At 38.1% G+C, this 18,674-nt stretch overlaps 1 protein-coding gene across 2 annotated transcripts in view; it reads left to right on the top strand.

Moving 5' to 3' along the window:
* pdzd8 (PDZ domain containing 8) overlaps nt 1-18,674 on the top strand; it is a 34,267-nt gene that overhangs the window by 4,948 nt on the left and 10,645 nt on the right. For both annotated transcript variants that reach the window (XM_025060677.1, XM_008322568.3), the window contains 2 exons: nt 9,647-9,772; nt 13,436-13,538. In XM_025060677.1, coding sequence (XP_024916445.1) covers nt 9,647-9,772; nt 13,436-13,538 — 229 coding nt within the window. The remainder of the gene's footprint in view (nt 1-9,646; nt 9,773-13,435; nt 13,539-18,674) is intronic.

The raw sequence follows: 18,674 nt of genomic DNA, 5'->3' as shown, positions 1-18,674 counted from the left end.
CCTTTGTCACCGGTTCTGTTCATTATTTTCATGGACAGAATTTCTAGGCGCAGCCAGGTGTCGGGTGGGGTCCAGTTCGGTAGCCACCGGATTTCATCTCTGCTTTTTGCAGATGATGTGGTGTTGTTGGCTTCTTCGAACCAGGACCTGCAGCATGCACTGGGGCGGTTTGCAGTAGAGTGTAACGCAGCTGGGATGAAAATTAGCACCTCTAAGTCCGAGGCCATGGTTCTCGACCGGAAAAAGGTGGTATGCACCCTTCGGGTCGGGGATGAAGTCCTGCCTCAGGTGGAGGAGTTCAAATATCTGGGGGTCTTGTTCACGAGTGACGGTAGAATCGAGCGTGAGATTGACAGGCGGATCGGTGCTGCGGCCGCAGTAATGCGGTCGCTGTATCGGTCCGTTGTGGTGAAGAAGGAGCTGAGCCGAAAAGCGAAGCTCTCAATTTACCGGTCAATCTACGTTCCTACCCTCACCTATGGTCATGAGTTGTGGGTCATGACCGAAAGAACGAGATCAAGGATTCAAGCGGCTGAAATGAGCTTTCTCCGCAGGGTGGCAGAGCGCTCCCTTAGAGATAGGGTGAGGAGCTCTGTCACGCGGGAGGAGCTCGAAGTAGAGCCGCTGCTCCTCCACATCGAGAGGAGTCAGCTGAGGTGGCTTGGGCATTTACATCGCATGCCCCCCGGACGCCTCCCTCGGGAGGTGCTCGGGTGCCGTCCCTCTGGGAAGAGACCTAGGGGAAGACCTAGGACACGCTGGAGCGACTACGTCGCTCGGCTGACCTGGGAACGCCTTGGGGTTGCCCCAGAAGAGCTGGAGGAAGTGTCGAGGGAGAGGGAAGTCTGGGTGTCCCTGCTCAGACTGTTGCCCCCACGACCCGGCCCCGGATAAGCGGTTGAAGATGGATGGATGGAATTGATTGGAGACTGTTTAGACAATCTTCAGCAGAAAGGAGAAACGACATTTAAAGACAAAACTGTTCGTCTTTTTTTTTTTTTTTTGATAATGCTATTTGATCAATGCAGATTTTTTTTAGTAATGAGAAAGTGATCAGAAGAAAATGTACTGGTATTGTGGTGAAATGTTGGTTAATAATATTTATGAGTGGTGGTCATGTCACAGCACTGGCCTTTCACAGTCGCCTGGCATGGAAGGTATGGTTTTTATTATTACTGTGACTTAATATACCTAGGACTTGAGAGGTTAGGGCTGGCTAATTGCAACATTTCTTCTTCGTTATATAATTGTGAAAGATTTATCCTGTGCTTTTGCCACACACGCACCTAATTCAGTTTTTTTGCACTGATCTTTTAGCGATTGGATTATATGTTTGGCAGTTTACACCTGGTGTTGGAATCTTTCTCTACAAGTGTATCTAATAACAGCTAGTGATCAAATGACCTGGAAGTTAATTCCAAGTCTGAACATGGCCCCCATATCTAGCACACCAACGTTGTAGCGTTGTTTTATTGAAAGATACACCGATTAATCGACGTTGAGGCTACAATTGTTTATTTCCCTCCCTTCTATTATTCTATTGTCAGTATAAAAACTTTTATTTATTTATTTTGAAAGTCACTTCTCTCCCCGTTTTTAGAAACTAACTCATGACCAACTTCTGTTAAATTCACATGACAGATTTTGGCACAAAAGTGAAGAGACTACTGTAAACATAGGTCTGGCCAACTACCTAATAAAATGCAAGCTACTATAAATTACAACTTGGGTCCAGGAAGGAATAACTATTTCTTTTTAATCAAATCACCACTGATTTTCAATTAATGTAATACAGTTATTATACACACATAATAAACGCTGTTTCAATAAATATGCAATGAACTAGAAGGAAGTGTTATATAGTTGGCACATCTCTGTCACCTTGTTACCCACAGAGATGCAATGTTTTCTTTTCCTTCCTGTGACTGTTGCCACATTAGACCAAATATCACTAAAACTAAAAGGACAAGATAAATGAAAAATAAATGTAAGAAGTAAAGACAAATTGAAACTTTCTGTTAACAGAGCCAACTAAACAGATAGAAGGTGGAGCACTATTTGTGTCACTCAAAATAACCAGCAATATTTCTTTGTTTTAATAAACAAATGAACCCACAGTGTTGGATAATAGACCTGAGTAAATAAGTGACTTGGTGTGGTGTGAAAAATTCCTCTATCCATGGTGCCAGGAAACTGAGAAGAAACATCAAGGTATTTAGGGTTGAAGCTTGTATCAACAGAATTAATTTTACAGTAAATACCCCCAAACTGCTGATATTATTGGTTCACTTAAATAAACTACCACAAGGGACTTTTGTATTTGTAGTATTTGAGAATTTGAATGACGTAGTAGGTAGGTACATCCTTAATTTAAAAAGTCATATTAATTCCTCCTGGAATTTGATTAAAAGAAACAGTTAAACTGAAATTTGAAATTTTATCAGTCAGGTTTCTGTACCTTGATTTTGTAGTGCCCCATATGGAAATCATGTTTTCAGAGATCTTCCCGTTTTGTCATGTGCCATTTTAAATAACCACAATAACCATTTATGTGCAGAAACTTGCTGAATGCAAAAAAAAAAAACAAAAAAGTCAGATCAGCATCTCTAACCTTGTGATGAAAGATATATGAATTTTCATTTAGATGGTCATTTTGGTTCAACTCTGTTTCAAACAACCATTTATGGCACTACAACATTTGCTCATTGGCTACCATTATGTGACATCCTTATTTAATAGAAAATACCTGATTGTGGTTACAAGTATATAGTAGGGATTTGTTGACACAAGTGGAGTTGTAAAACACAGATGTAACTCAATTAAATATGTGCTGTTTTTTTAAACAAAAATGGCAGTACCTTGTCTGAAATTTGCATGTAGGATACTGCTGTAGCAATAAAAAAAAATGCAAGTATCACCCACAACCACGCAGATAAAGTGTGTGTAATGGTGATGATGTAATGAAGCGGGAACGATATGTGGGCCTTGGGCTTTGCTGGATGGCAGATGGTGCTTCCATGGAGGATAGGAGTCCACTTAGTCCACTGAAGATAATCCAGGCATTAAAGCAGTTATGAAAGTGTTTCTAGTCTAAAACCAAGTCTGTAATACTTTTGACTTGCCATGTAGATTTTCCAGCTCCTCTAATTTTGCTTTGGGCTCTTATTAGAGGTTTAAAGAGACCAAGAGGAAAAGGCAGGGATCATGATTTTTTTTTAGGTATTTATTTTTAGAATATATTTTCTAAGTCAATTTTAATAACGGACAGGAAAAGGAAATGTTTTTTATGCACACAGTCATCAATGTTGATTGATGTTATCATTAACGTGAAAAGGGTGCATAAATGGTGTCTTAATGCTGGTTGTGTAATTGTTTTTAAGAGAGTTGTGTTGTTCCTCTTTCACCTCTTTCCCCCTCTGTCATTTCCTGTCGGAAGGGGAGGATGAAAGCACTCAAGCAAACAGATGATCATGATAGAGGGAGTCCACTGTGCTTTTAGCTGAGCATATCTGTTGTGTCACTAACTGCAAATTAGCTCCTCTCTTGGCTCAGGACTTGGAAACTATGCCCAAAGAGTTTCCCTCTGGAAGGCACACAGTCTTTGATGGTTCATGTTTCAACTGAAATAATAAGCATTATTCTTAAAAAAAAAAAAAAAAATCAGATAACATATGGAGAAATTAGACTTATGATATACTTTACAAAAGTAGTGTTGTTGCACTGAACTGCTTTTTTTTTTCCAGTACAATAAATGTTTTCCAGTCATCGTGTGCCATTTGGAGATATTTGTTTTAGTAATTTTTAGTGTATAAATTCAAAGTGGGGTTGTTTTTTTTCCCCACAATTCTGAAAGCTGTTGCCTCCTTGTGTCCTGGCTGATAGGGTCCAGCAGTGTGGCTACCCCACTGAGTGAGGATTGTTGCTGGTGACCCAGATATTTTCAATTTCAACCCATCTTCTTCCTCAGTGTCGTCACAGCTGTGGTCTGCACCGCGATTTTGGCACAGTTTTACGCCGGACACCCTTTCTTACCCCCTTAGTTCAGATAGAATCATTTACACGTTTCTGAGCTTTATCTCTTAATAATATAATAAAATGTTTTACAATCCCTAGTTGTCCATAGTCAGAACAGAAATACCTTTCTTAAAAGTCATACTTATAGACAATGCTCTGCCACATAGCAAAGCTTTCACCTCGTGAAACCTTCGAACAAATGAGTTGTCTTTTCAATATGGTCAACTGCAGCAAAAATGTTGACCAGTTATTAGTGTGGAGCTGATTAGATAGCCGAAGGCGGGACAAGGAAAACTCATTTGGGGTTTGGTAGGATTTGATTTTGTTGCTCAAATAATTGCTTTATGGATATTAAACGCAACCAGAAGCAGGGTATGTGTTGGCTTTAACAGATGGAGATTACATCCATTATATACATCAGTTCCATTCTGGTTTAATTGATATGTTGGGGTTAAGATCCCACAGTCAGAAAATGTGGCTCAAAATTGTGGGGTTAATTGTGGATGCAGTAAAGGTTGAATACTTGTGTGTAAGTGTACCTTTATTGGTGGGAAGTCTTCATCCATCCATCCTTTTTTATCCGCTTATCTGTTACCGAGTCGCGGGGGCAGCATTCTCCATGACCACCACCCGTATCACACTGAACCGTACTAGCCCCCCCGAACCTTCCTGCGGGTGGTGAGTCCACCGGAAGGTACCAACCGCCCTAACAGGGATTCGATCTTGCCGAGGAGGTGAACCCTGGGGTTCCACACCCAGGACAGAGACATTTTGGGAAGTCTATCTTGGGTTATTATAGAACCTAGCAATTACAATATTACATAAACTTTCTTTACCAAGGAGGTTTATTTGTTAAACAGTTGTCCCTATTATTGGCGTCAACCATTGAAAAGTGGACCTGACATCCAAACATTTTTGGTTTCTTTTCTGTTGCAGTAAACTTACATTTTTTATATATAATTTATTACACATATGTTTTTAATGATAAAAAATGAATCATGAGAAATATTAAAGGTAGATAAGTATTGACTTTTTTTGTCCAGGCATAGTTAGAGACTGATGTACTGCTTGTCTGACATTAAAGTAAATTAGCATAAATTATTAATGTGATGTGCACAGCTGAAGCTTGGCTTGGGATAAGCTGTTTGTTGTTAGGTGGGCTGCCCAGCAAACACCAAACTAAATTCATTAATGATGATTCCATTGTGTTCAAAATAGCAGATAATCACCCTGTAAGCTGAGACCATATGAAATTTTGATGTTGAATTTACAACACTTTCCTTCCGACTCCCTGTCTTGTCATTTATGATGTTTAAATGTTTGACTAGAATTTGACAACTTACTACTAGGGATGCACCGAATTTTTAGCCACCGGAAGGTTTTGACCGAAAACTGAAATGCATTGTTTTCGGCCCTATGACTTTTATCAGCATAACAACATGGCCAAAACGGAAGTTATGATAATATATTTGATATTTGAGAAAGACCCACGGATAGTGATTTGCAAAACGTGTAATGCTGAAATTTCAAGAGGCGGTGAAAAGTACACTCATAGAGTACGCCGGCATACATTTCACAGAGATCTATTCAGATCCCCTGTACTCGTCGCGACAGTACTTGATCTGCATTATAAAGATCATTGATCAGTCAAATGATCCGGGCTGCAATGGACGCGGAGAACCCGTTTGGAGACTGAGAGGCGAATTGCACAGGAGGAGGGCAATGTGCCAGATGAGGTGCAGGAACCCTCGTTGTCTGATATGTTCGGTGAAATCCTGCAAGAGAGTTCCTCAAATAATAATAATAATAAGTGGGCTGTTTTGTTCTGACTTCCTATGTGACTCTCAGTTGATTTTCTCTGCTAGACATTTGACAGTAATTTGCATTATAATTTAATTTGGTTTTTCGACCTTGGTGTCCTCATTTTCGTTTTTTGGTTTAGGCCAAGAATTTTAATTTTGGGTGCGTTACTACTTACTACTTTCTACCTGTTTTAGTCCCATTCACATACTGTACATGTGGGGCAGTGGTGGCTTGGCGGTTAAGGAAGCAGACTTGGGTCTGGTAGGTTTCAGGTTCAGCCATCTGGAGTCAACCAGCTGCCAAGTTGCTACTGAGATGCTCTGAGCATGGCACCCATGCTCACTTTGGTGATGCGAATAAACTTGTTTCTCTGCTTTTGAACTTTGACCTCTCCCTTTTTCAGGGGTTGCCACAGCAAATCATTGATTTCCATCTCTCCCTGTTCTCTGCATCTTCTACTCTATCCAACTATCTGCATGTCCTCCCTCACTACATCCATATGTCTCCTCTTTGGCCTTCCTCTCTTTCTCCTACCTGGTAGCTCCATCTCTAACATTCTTCTACCAATGTATCCACTGTCCCTCCTCTGCACATGTCCAAACCATCTCAATCTGGCTTCTCTAGCTTTTTCTTCAAGCCTTCCTGTCTGTTGTGCCTTTTAATGACCTCATTCCTGATCTGACCTCTGCAGACGGAAGTATATCAACAATGTCAGCAGTTTAAACATATTTGAACATAATACATTTGGACAGGTTTATTGTGGGTTAGGTTTAGGGTTCTGTGTCATTACAACAACTCTGCACCTGATTAAAGTCAAAACCAAAACACTCTCCATATGTAGGTTAGGTTTAGGGTCATTACAACAACTCTGCACCTGTTTAAAGTCAAAACCAAAACACTCTCCATGAATTTGCTGAAAAGAAAGAAAAAAAAAACGAAAATGAAGACACCAAGGTCGAAAACTGAAATAAATTATTATGCCGAATACTAGTACCATTGCATTTATGGCAATGACTAAACCTAAAGAAAACCAACTTCTACAAGTAATTCTTGTAGAATTAACTGTATAATTGTCTTCAAGAACTGAAAGTCTATTGCTTTCTTTCTTAGACATCTCCCTATTTCTTATTTGGTAATTCCCTCCATTTCCTAATTTATTCAGTCACTGTTTGAACTATTTGTTCTGCTTTCTCTTGTTTTTAAAAATATAGAAGTATTTTTTAAAAACGAGAAACTATTGTGCTACAAGTGCTTCAGAACATTTCAACTCCAAAATAATTCACTGGTAATTAATTGTGTTTGGAAGCAGTACACATAAGCATTTGTAGTGATTCAAAAGGTAAACAGAAGATAATTTATTTTTGGCTCTAAATACGCTCAAATATTAATCTTGCCTGAGGTTATGTGTATTCATAAAAAATGTAATTATTTTTAAATCCATTGTAGTACTTTAAATACTACATTTAATAGTTTTCATTCTTTTCTTTTGTAAAACAGAGCACCATATATCCTATTCATTACAAGGGGGCACAATGTTTCAGTTCCCAAGTTTTTTTATATTCTGAACAAAAGGTCATTCAGATAAAATGATGGTTAGATCACAATCTAGTCTTTAATGCTCACAAGCCCAACAAACAGATTATATAACTTCATGAATAAATTACATTGAGCTTCTGGCCTTACTAAAAAGCTACTTTTCAGTTGTGTTAATATATTAACTGTAGCTGTAGTAGAGAGAGAATGCATATTGATCAGCTACTACTTTCTGTTAACCCATCCTGAAAACCCTACTTTCCTGAAAACCCACACATAAGACAAGTTATATTTAATAATTGTTGGCATTTTGACTGATATTTCTATATTGCAGTAATCTATGAAATATAGCATGACACTCAAACAATCAGAGCCATGACTTTATTTTATTTTTTAACTTTACTGACATGATTGTCACATGTCCTTGTCTCAGACATTTATTTGTTTTATTAGTCCAGCCCTGGTTTGTCTTAGACAAACATTATCAGCACAAATAGAACAGGTTGGGCGTTTTCTCTCAGCCATCACAATCCACAATAGAATTTTTGACGGAGAAATACTTTGCGGAGTGCATACTTTATGGAGTACCACTCCCAGCAGCCTTGTATGACTTTGTCTTCTGGGTACATACCTTGCTCTGTGTGGCAGGTCGTACCTTTAAAACTCAATAGACAGGTTCTTCAAATCATCATTAACTCTAATTGCTCATCTAGGATGCAAATATGTGAGTGAACGATGGCTGTAAATTGACACCTTGGACAAACAAAGGTGAACAGTCAGTCCACTATTCTTTTATCGATACGATAATTTTATAGGCTTGACTATGGATTGTCAATCAATCAAGATTTATTTGACCATCATAATTTCACCTATCTAAAGCCTAAGTAAACCATAGGTGTTGTACATTGTTCAACAAACAATACTCGTATGAGTATGGGTATCGTTTGTGTCCTTGAGGTTAGCACAACAGCAAGTCTCTTTACATCAGCAAACAAAGGCAATAACAAAGAAAGCCTAGAAGCAACTGCGTTTTGTGAGACTATTCTAAAAAGAAAAAAAAAAACCAACCAAGCTCCCCCCGCCCCCGCCTCCTAGAACAAAGGCTACTAATAAGCCTCTACCCCTCTGTGTACCATACACACTCTAGTAGTGCTGGTAGCCACACTCACTTCTGAACAAAATAACACCACACCTTTGTAATTTGAGATTGACACAATAAGGCATTGTAGGACAACAGGCAGGTCTTTAGAAAAAAAAAAAAAAGTAGCTAAAAAAACCTAAATTATTATAAAATAGTTATGGCAATTGTACATTAATCAGTTCGTAGCTAAAAAAACCTGTAGGCTATATTCTTCCTGCAAAGGTTTTAAAACTACAAGGGCACTAATGATTATTATTAAATTATTATAAAACAGTTATGGCAATTGTACATTAATCAGTTAATGCATTTCAAAAGGATATTTGAAATATACAATTAAAAAACGAAATTTTACTAGTGTAAATGGAGCAGCATATGTACATTTTAGTACGCTCCTGCGTGATTTCTAAATGACAAATATAAATCTCTTCCTTGTACAAATACATTATTTTCAAGTAAAATGCTTAAAATATCTCTTGGAGGAACGTTTGATGTGATGGGCAGAACAATCAAATACTCTTTCACCAGGTGGCTAGCGATATCTCTGTAAACTAAAAAAAAGAGATACTCAGCTGTTGGAGGAGGCAGATTTTTTTTATCATACGCAGAGTTTGACTTTTGCGTCGGGGGGCAAACATTTTAACTTTAACTGGCAGCCAACCATAAAGTTCAACTCTGTTACCACAATTAGAAGATGTTCAACAACAGTTGTTACAGTGCAATTGTAAATACAGTATAGGCCTAAACATAATAAATAATGTGTCTTACCTATTGCAGAAGTAAATGCCGAAAAGTAAATGATCGTTTCATCTTTCCAAATATTTTTGTAGGACATTCCAAAAGAGCAGGGTGCTTGGGACAGCAATTCTTTTTGCCAAGATCATTTAGTGGTCGCTCTGCTGTGGGCAACTTGGCTAATTAGCCCGATGGGGGCCCCGGTGATAAGTGTAATGTGGAGTTAGCTGGGCTTGCTATTCCAGAGCTGATCCCAGGTGTTTCCTCGTCTGGATCACATGCAGGCCCAAACGACTCTTAGTTAACTGCTGTAGTTGAAGAAGTACATTTTAAAAATCGCTAAAAAAACTTACATGATTATTAATGTCAATGTTCTGAAGTAAACCAACTCTCTACCCGTTTCCTCTGCTTTTCTTATTCCAGATACAAGCCTTTCTTCCCATTCCAAGTGCAGCCTCCACTTGGTTCCTGTAGTGATTTGTACCTTTCAGTCCAGGACAGCAGGCTGGTGGAAGGCCGACTTAAAGTGACACTTATTGAATGTAGCAGGTAAGCAATTTTGAACCTTTACGATACAAATGTAAACCTGGAATTTCTAAACCTTCCAGGAAAAAAGTTATTATATATTACCTCAACTCTGTCTGTGGTGTTCAAGGTACAGCTGTGTCGATTGAATCCATGTTTCTGTGAACAAAAACCACCAAGATGCCACACTACCAGGATTCCATCTATATATATACATAGGCATAGGCAGAAGATAAAGAAGTAGTTGTTCTCTTTACTTGGTTATTTTGCGTTTTCTAAATCTCGGTTACATTGTCATTTGTTGAGGAATGACTATTGTTTCAACATTTCAAATTTTCCAGTGTTTAAACAAACTCACACAAGCCTTTGTCAAATTTGTACAACAATGTTGAAATTAGCACGTAAAAAAATGCAGTCCACAAAATAACATTGAAATCAGTTTAGATTAAGCAGCACAAACAAATAACCAAAAGAACATTTTGATGTAGATTAAGCAGCACTTTGATAAACAAATAACCAAAAGAACATTTTGATGGTCTAGCAATATATATAATAATGATAATTTATGGTTAGTTTTTTCCACAATAAGGTAGAAATTAGCTGTAGGGGAAACATTCCCAGCTGTATACACGGACGCTCACAATCACACACACATTCACTGTTCAAAAGTGAATGAGCAGCATGTGATGCTGGGCGCCTTTAGGTCAGAGGCACTGAGCAACACTGCTTTTCAGTATACTTGTTTCCTGCCATTGTACGTATGTCTCCGAATTGTTAACATTACCAAGATCGACGCTAATTTGCGTGTCAGTAAAGATTCTGCCAAATCAGGATAACGCAAAAGTGCAATATCTGTATAGGAAAATAACTACTAAAGCATCGGAGACATGACAAGAAAACATGTATGAAAACGCAGAACTGAAGAAGTGTCTTGGTTGATAGGTGAAACTTTATCAAGAAACTAATAGAGTCCAGTTGCCCTTGATGCAACTGCTATAGATAATAGTAGTATACCAAGTAAATAGTAAATTGGCAGCTGGTGGACTCAAACCTGAAGCCTTCCGGACCCAAGTCCGCTTCCTCAACCACTAAGCCACCCCTGCCCCTTAAAAGGGTATTATCACCCCACTTTTGGGTTGCGACACACCTGTTGTTTTTATATCTTGATTCTTGCCTCATCTTTTTCAAATATTTGACTCTCTGCTTAACTTTTCCACTGTTGGGTTCACGCAAGGAGAAGTGCCTTCCTTTGAGTGAGGGCCAAATGTTTTTGCAGTTACAGTTCTAGTGAGGAGAGCTCAATAGATTATATTTTTGATGAAGATCACCTGAGCCTCCAAATAGTTTTTTTTGTGCTGCAACTACTGTATTAATGTACAATGACCAAAATGTCATCGTAATGTGTTAAGACGCTATCAACCAAAATATCAATCAAGGGATCAGTGCTATCGATAAATACTAAAAGAATAGCAAAAACGTTTTTGTTTTTTTTCGTCCTGTCATCTCTGTACCAGAACTGGCTTTTGTTTTATAACAGTGTGCTTAAAATCGTAAAAAAAAAAAGAAGAAGAAGAAAAAAAGCCATTGAATGAACAGCAGGGGGCAGCATTTCCCACAAACTCTGGTAATAATAATAATAATAAATACTCTAGGTGAGAAAGAATAAAGCTACTTCAGCTCCACCCTGTTAGGTTGGGCCTTGACGACTGTTTACACTTTCACAGTTGACCTTTCACAGTTGACCGTGAAAGTGTAAACAGTCGTTAAGAGTCTGATGGGGTCGTTGTGGTCCCCCTTGATGTACTTCCCACCACCAGTTAGAACTGAAGAAGCCTCTTGGATTAAAGGTGAAATGTCTTCTTTTAGAAAAATTCACGTCCAGTTGCCTAACAGAACTTTTTAAACTTGACCATGACCTGGATGACTGAGAATCTTCATAGACATACAAAGGCAATTTTAATCAGCTAAAAATGAGGTACATTTCATTGACATCAGGAGTAGGGAAAAGTTGGAGCATTACTCATTTGCCTCAGTGTACAGAAGAAACTGAAGAACTGATTGATACATCATGTCATATTTAATACCTACTAAGGCGGGAATCAATATTGTCAATAATTGAAATTTTGTTATAAGTGGTAGAAGGTCAGGAATAGAACTGGATTGTTTTAATGTGGTTAAACGTTTGCAGACATAAGATCACATTAGAGTGAGGTGAAACGGTCTATAAACTGCATCTTTCACATAAGGTCATTTTAGAGCACCACCACAACAACAAAAAAAACCTGCTTTAAAATCACCATTGCAAATAATTGTTGTTAGTGTGTGGAAATATTGACATTGTAAAGTGCTTCATTTATGTGAGTAACAATTAGGTTTGAAAAATTTAAATTTCATTAGGTTAAATCTATATGTCTGGGCAAAGGTTTGGCTAACACTAATATTTACAAAGTCACAGTTACTTTACACAAAGATGTTGCTCACCACACTAACGGTGGTGTATCCCATTGTACCACTGGGGGGAGTCCTCGTCCTTTTAATCATTTAAGCCTTCACGCTCTGATGTGATGTCCTTAATACTACTGACTCCTATAACAATGCCGTCTATTGGTATTTTCTTGACTTTTTGTTTTCTTACCCATTTGCAATTATTCTGACGATTATTGCCAAAATCCGCACTACTTACGGCAAAACAACAGGTCAGGTAATTACGAGCCGAGCCGGATTGCCATCTCTCAGTTGTTGTTTGTATGTAGCAAGTAGAATACACCTACAATAAAATACACCCTAACCTTTTACAGCCCCTCTTATATATTTCATGAATGTGTGTAAAGCACTGGGTTTTGTTAATTTTGACAAAATCCGCACTGAAACGATGAGAGGTGACACAGTTAAATTAGACTAACAGCTAACTCTGCTCGTAGTATAATGAGTGTAATGAATGAGAGCACACTGGGTGAAACTTACTTCCTCATTTATAACTCAAAGTGTTTGAACTTTAATGCAAATAAAAAGCCATTTAATACCTCTGAAGGGGCCAGACCTTACCCTGTTGTTTTTTGTTTTTATGTTTCGCATTTCTTTAGTCATCAGAGCAACAACTCGCTTAAATTGACTGCTGTTAATAAGAACATTTTTTATGACGTATGACCTGATAAAAAAATAAGGACTTAGCAGTAGATGATGGATGGATGGTTTTTCAGTGAAGATTTACAACACATGTAGGACCAACCAATGTCTTACATTGTTTATCAGGCAATTAATTAGATGTGGAACATAATTAGTAGTCAATGTGCCTTTTGCTACATGCTATATAAACAATTTTGAAATTGACTTTGAAGGAGCCCTTTCTTCATCTGCATAAACCTTGTGACACTGCTGCGGGTACCCTTTAAAGTGGATTTGTTTTGTCCATTAGTCAGCAGTGTTTATACAGCAGCCTTAACAGTACAAATATAAGAGGGTGTTATCTCTGGCCTGGAGGAAGCTGCATCGTTCAGAAGCTTTTAAAGCTGCTCCAAAAAAAGAAATAGTATTATTATAATATATTATTACTGGTTTGGTATAGTATGTATGTGGAATAGTCAGTTGTCAGGTGGATCACATTTTGTAATCTGACATTTTTAATAATCTTATCAAAGTTATTGTGCCTTACTTTTCATTGCTATTTCATTTGATGTGAACACACAGGCTCTTCATCCTGGGCTCCTATGACAGAGAAACCTACGTACACTGCACTCTGGAACTCAGCAGTACGCAGTGGAAGGAGAAAACCCGCAGCTCCATCAAACAGGTGTGGTCTTCTTGCTTGTTATACTTCATCCTTCTTAAGTTGAACTGCAGAAAATCCAACGCAAACTGTAAATAACACCTTGAGCTCACGGATAATAAAGAGCCTTGCTTTCGCTTTCGCTTTCGAGTTAATTTGGTTTTTCACGGGGTTAATCGCTTTCGAGTTAATTTGGTTTTTCACCTTTTTTTGTTTGTTTTTTGTTTTTTTGAACAGTTAAAAAAAGTGGTTAAATAATTAGAATGAAAAAACAAACACTTGAAATAATTAAATCACTGATTTGTAGTTTGTGCTGATGTCATTGTGTCAATTTGTCATCATTTTCCAGTCCAAAGAATTAAATTGCATTTGGCTTCACACAAACCGTCATATCTCAATGTCCTATTAAATAAAGTAATGTCATAGCAAACCTGCTTACATTTGTATTAGCGTCAAATATTTCTTAATAAGGATTGGTTAAATCCTCAATTAGAATTTGATGGGATACATGTGCCAACAGTCTTCGTTTGCAGTGGAATGGCTCGGAAAGAAGAATGTGAATCATAAATGATACTGAGATTACATTACACTGGAACTCTAAATATTGCATCTTTTAAAATAAAACCAAAAAAAAAATTAAAAAAAAAGTCCCGACAATCAAAATGTCAATCACCTTAGGAGATGAAATGTTTCATACCTTCAATTTCCTCTGCCGTTTGGGACAAACTGTGGCCTATTGACATAATAATTTAAGCTTGTTTTCATCCGTCTTCCGCTGATAAGATTTCCAATTCATTGACATTTTTAGTGGCAAAGAAAAGTCCAGGCTTTATAATTGTTGCCATTTAAAGATATTACAGTTATCACATCGGGCTTGTTTGAAGTGACTAATGAGCATGTTAGAATGAAATGTCAGACCCTATTACTGGCTCTCACCCTCACAAAGCCAGTTACTGCTGTCCCTTCTCTTTTCACATTTGAATGACATTTGCTGTGACTCATATACATGCTGTTGAACGCTAATTTGTCATGTTGGGTTTCATGCACGCTAAAATGAACCAACACTCCTCCAGCAGGTGGCAGTGAACTATTAGCCCTTGATCATTTCTCTCTTGTATCATTGCCCTTTTGTCAATCACACACATTGTATGAACGTTTACATTTATACTGGAAAAAAAAAAATCGAATGAAGACATATTTACAAATATACACCGAAAGAATTTGTGCTTTGCGTGCTGTTCTCCGCCTGCTCAACTATAAATGAACAGGCCTACTTTAAAGCACTTTGAAAAGCTTTTGAATAAAATCATGCAGATTCCCCAGTGGCATTTGAGTCACATTTATCCGACTTCTCCAGTCTGTATTATCCCAGCAGGTATCTGTGGTAGGGATTAAAGGCTGTACCATCTGGTAAAGGTCAATGCACCATCTCGCACTCTCTTGAGGATTGCCCAACGTAAGCTTCCATCACTTTCTTTAGGAATACGGCCGCTTGTCTTTTGTAGTGTTGATTTTAATACCATTTCATGCTGTCACTCCATGACTGTGTCTTCCGGAGGTGAGAAACACTCACTTCCAGGAGATTTTTTTTTAGACTGTTTTTACTTTAAAATTGACTTGAGAGCTGCCTCCTAGTAACAATTTTCCGTTCGGTGGTTTTGTGTGTTTGTCCTGCAGGTGTGTGTGACATGGCCGTTGGATGTTATGTTGACAGCAGTTGCTCAGAGTCCACAATAATTAACTCCATAAGACTGAAAGACTTAAACAGTGTGGAGGAAAATCCTGACTGGGAGGTCTCATTAGAGAAAACGTGACTTCTGGTAGGACACAATGATAGAGCCAGTAGTTTGCTCTTCTTGTTCAAAAAAAAAAAAAAAAAAATCAGATTTAAATCAACATTTTTCCTCACTTTGTCTCTTGCTCGCATGGCATACACAGCATATATGACACAGTCTCTATTTTAAGACACTAATGTAAAAAAAAAAACAAAGCTGCTCACAAACAAACAAAAAAAAAGACATGACCGCATGCACCTTGTGCCTTGCATCTTAAACCTTCTATTCTGAGTGTATGCCATGCAGTATACAATTTGTCTGTCAGGAAGAACATGATGTGCACTTGTTGTCCAGCCGGGGTCCTGAAATTATTCTTTGAGTCGTGTCCTCAGCTGTCGCCTGAGATCAGTCATGAAACATTTTCTAATCCTCTTTAAGCATATGCTTCTGACACACACAACCCTTTGGCTCATCTTTAACCTCTGGGTACTGGGTAGTGGAAGAAATTTAGCTGTGGCAAATTTAAAAAAAAAAAAAAATTTAATTCCCCTTGTGTTTCTAGTTGTAGTTTTGCCAGAGGATTACGAAAGATTTTGCCGTTTACTGGCAGGTATTTGCAAATCAATGAGTAAAACAGTTTGTTCTGACACTTGTCCCATTGAATGCCAGACTTCCTATCTCTAATGGCTTTTGGTGCCAGGAAGAGTGGGGGCTGTATGTAAACATGTGTCATGACTTTTGTATTGGTTCCTGGTGCAACCAGACTTTATGGCACCAATGGTAGTGAAAACCAATGGACTCTTACGCAAACATTTTTCTTGGACAATGTAGGTAGTGGAAAAACCTTGTTGTTTAACATGCTAAAACCACACAAATAATTATGTTAGGCAAATCTACGTACTGACAAAATCTTTTCATTGATTAGTTATCGTTACATTTCATTTTTAGCACTTTTATCCAAAAGCAACTTGCAATTTATGATACACATTTTCTAAGAATTCTAAGAAGACTTTTGAAAACAATAACTTGACATCAAAAGGTGTTTTTCCCCTCATATTTTTTTTTTTTTTTTTTTTGCAGGTGTGTACACAGCCTTTTCCAACACAGTGATTGTTTAATGTTCCACTCAGTGTTTTTGGTCTTTCATCAACCTCCCTATACCTGATGAAAGGCTCTTGGTTGAACACTCACGTAGACTCCCCCATACGTATCTCTGGTGAAAAATGAGCCATTACTAGGGATACACTGGTTATGAAAATTTTGTGATGATACTGATGTTTAAAATAATAATTTGCCCGATACAAATGCATTTTTCTTTGGGTTTTTATCCCCTCTTTTGTGTCATACTATCACTGAATGAGCACAATGAAGTCAATCAGAAACATTTAATACAACAATTATCGTATTTTCCAGACTATAAGTCGCACCTTTTTTTCCATCCATTGGCTGACTTATTCTGACGTGCGACTTGTTCATTATTTTTACCCCGACAGCCGCTAGAGGCCACTCTACGCTTGAGTGCCAGTTTCTGCTACTCCTGTACCACTGAAATCTTACATGTTTGTTATTTTCACACTGACAGCCGCTAGAGGGCACTGTAGCTGGCAGGTCCGACTTATACTCCGGAGCGTCTTATATTTGTTTTTTTTTCTTATTCATTATGCATTTCTTTGCTGGTGCCACTTATACTACAGAGCGACTTATACTTGAAATACAGTAATATAACCTTAATTCACGTGGCAAGTTCTTTTCGGAAAAATAACTTTCCGTTCAAATATTTTTCAGTATCCTACATTGCCCAATAAAAGTTTTGTGAAAAATAAAAACAACTGCAAAATAAATAAAACGTTATTAACATAACAAAAATAGGGCATCTTCATGAACAAAATCCGACAAAATCGGAACGTTTTTTTTTCCCCCAGTGATGGTGTTTACAATAAAGTGCTGAGACGCCTGTCAGTCATGTGGTTGCCATGACAATGCTTTGGTCGGAGAGCGTGTGTGTGTGGTGTGTTGAGCCACTCAAAAAGAGAGAGAAATAGCGAGACAGTGACGCAGTAATGTATTTATACTTCACTGTCGGTGGTTCGTCTCGACATCGGCAAATAACGATGGCCGTCAGTTAATGAGGCGAACATGGGTCTATACCAATGTTCCTCCGATGCATCGGTGCATTTGGTGGTTATTAAAGAATAAAATACTAGCAGTTATCTGGGAAAAGTGTAACAGAGGTTTTGTTTTGTATTTTGGACCATTCTTTTATGCGGAATGTTTACTTGATGTATGTTCTTTAAACTTATTATATCTAATTAGCAATTTGGTCACATGGTCATTTCATTGCATGTTGTAAATCTCCCCTGCTATTCAAATTGCACTACACATGGTTGGTGCTTTTACAAAAAGAGAAGCCTGCCTAAGCATGCACGTCCAGCGCCTTTCAAACAGCGGCATAATATCCTCATCATGTTTGTCATCTTTTTTTATTAATCTTCTTCTTTTCCTTCGGCTTCGTCCCATTTTTTTTCAGGGGTTGCCACAGCGAATCAACGTCATGTTTTTCTTAATGACTTCTTGAAATTGTGGCAAGTAACACATTCATCACCTGTTTCCGCCTATTGTAATGCTGTTTGGCAAATGCTGTTCAAGTGCTAAAGAAGGAGATTAGAGTCATGAGAGGTTTGTCCCACAGGCCGTTCGGTTTCTAATCGCTTCTTCTATTGATCAATTCATCTCAGAGGAAAACTCAATATACAGGCAGCTATGTGCATGACAGACGGACACAAAGAAAAATTAAAGATTTATCTGCTGCTGTATTTTGATATATTTTGTTCCCATCCAATAAGGCTGAGTTCTGCAAATGACATGATTTGTCACTTGCTGCAGCGTCTACAGTTATTGACCTTAAGTCCAAATAATGACCCTATAAATGTGACGGTAAGTACGTCCATGAATGTATACATGGGTATTAATTTTTCTTCAGTGTTTCAGTCAGTGTCAGGTTTATATTGTTGTAATCACATTGGTATTTTGTTACATTTAGATATAAAGAGCATTGTTTTTGTCACTGAACAGCCTCATGGGTTGGAAAAAAAAGTACTGGCAGGTTAAGAATTTCTTCAAGTAATAGACACAAAATTTGACTTCAGACTTCAGTTGAATGATGAATGAAATGATGAATTGTCTTAGATGTAATGTTGCACGCCCCCTCCCTTTCTCCTCACTCTGCTTGTATTCATTGCGCCCTCGGTAAAATTTAGCTCGTTCGCTAACCTTAACCCTCCTGTTGTCCGTCGCTTTTTGTACACAACCAGAATTCTCGCAACAGGTTTGCATCTTGTCCCAGAATCAGAGTACAGTGGAACGTTGAGATACGAGCATAATCCGT

The sequence above is a fragment of the Cynoglossus semilaevis genome, chromosome 12 (assembly GCF_000523025.1).
Source record: "Cynoglossus semilaevis isolate Cse_v1.0 chromosome 12, Cse_v1.0, whole genome shotgun sequence".
Classification (NCBI taxonomy): Eukaryota; Metazoa; Chordata; class Actinopteri; order Pleuronectiformes; family Cynoglossidae; genus Cynoglossus; species Cynoglossus semilaevis.
The sequence above is the reverse complement of the archived record's forward strand: the minus strand, read 5'-3'. Positions and strand labels throughout refer to the sequence as shown.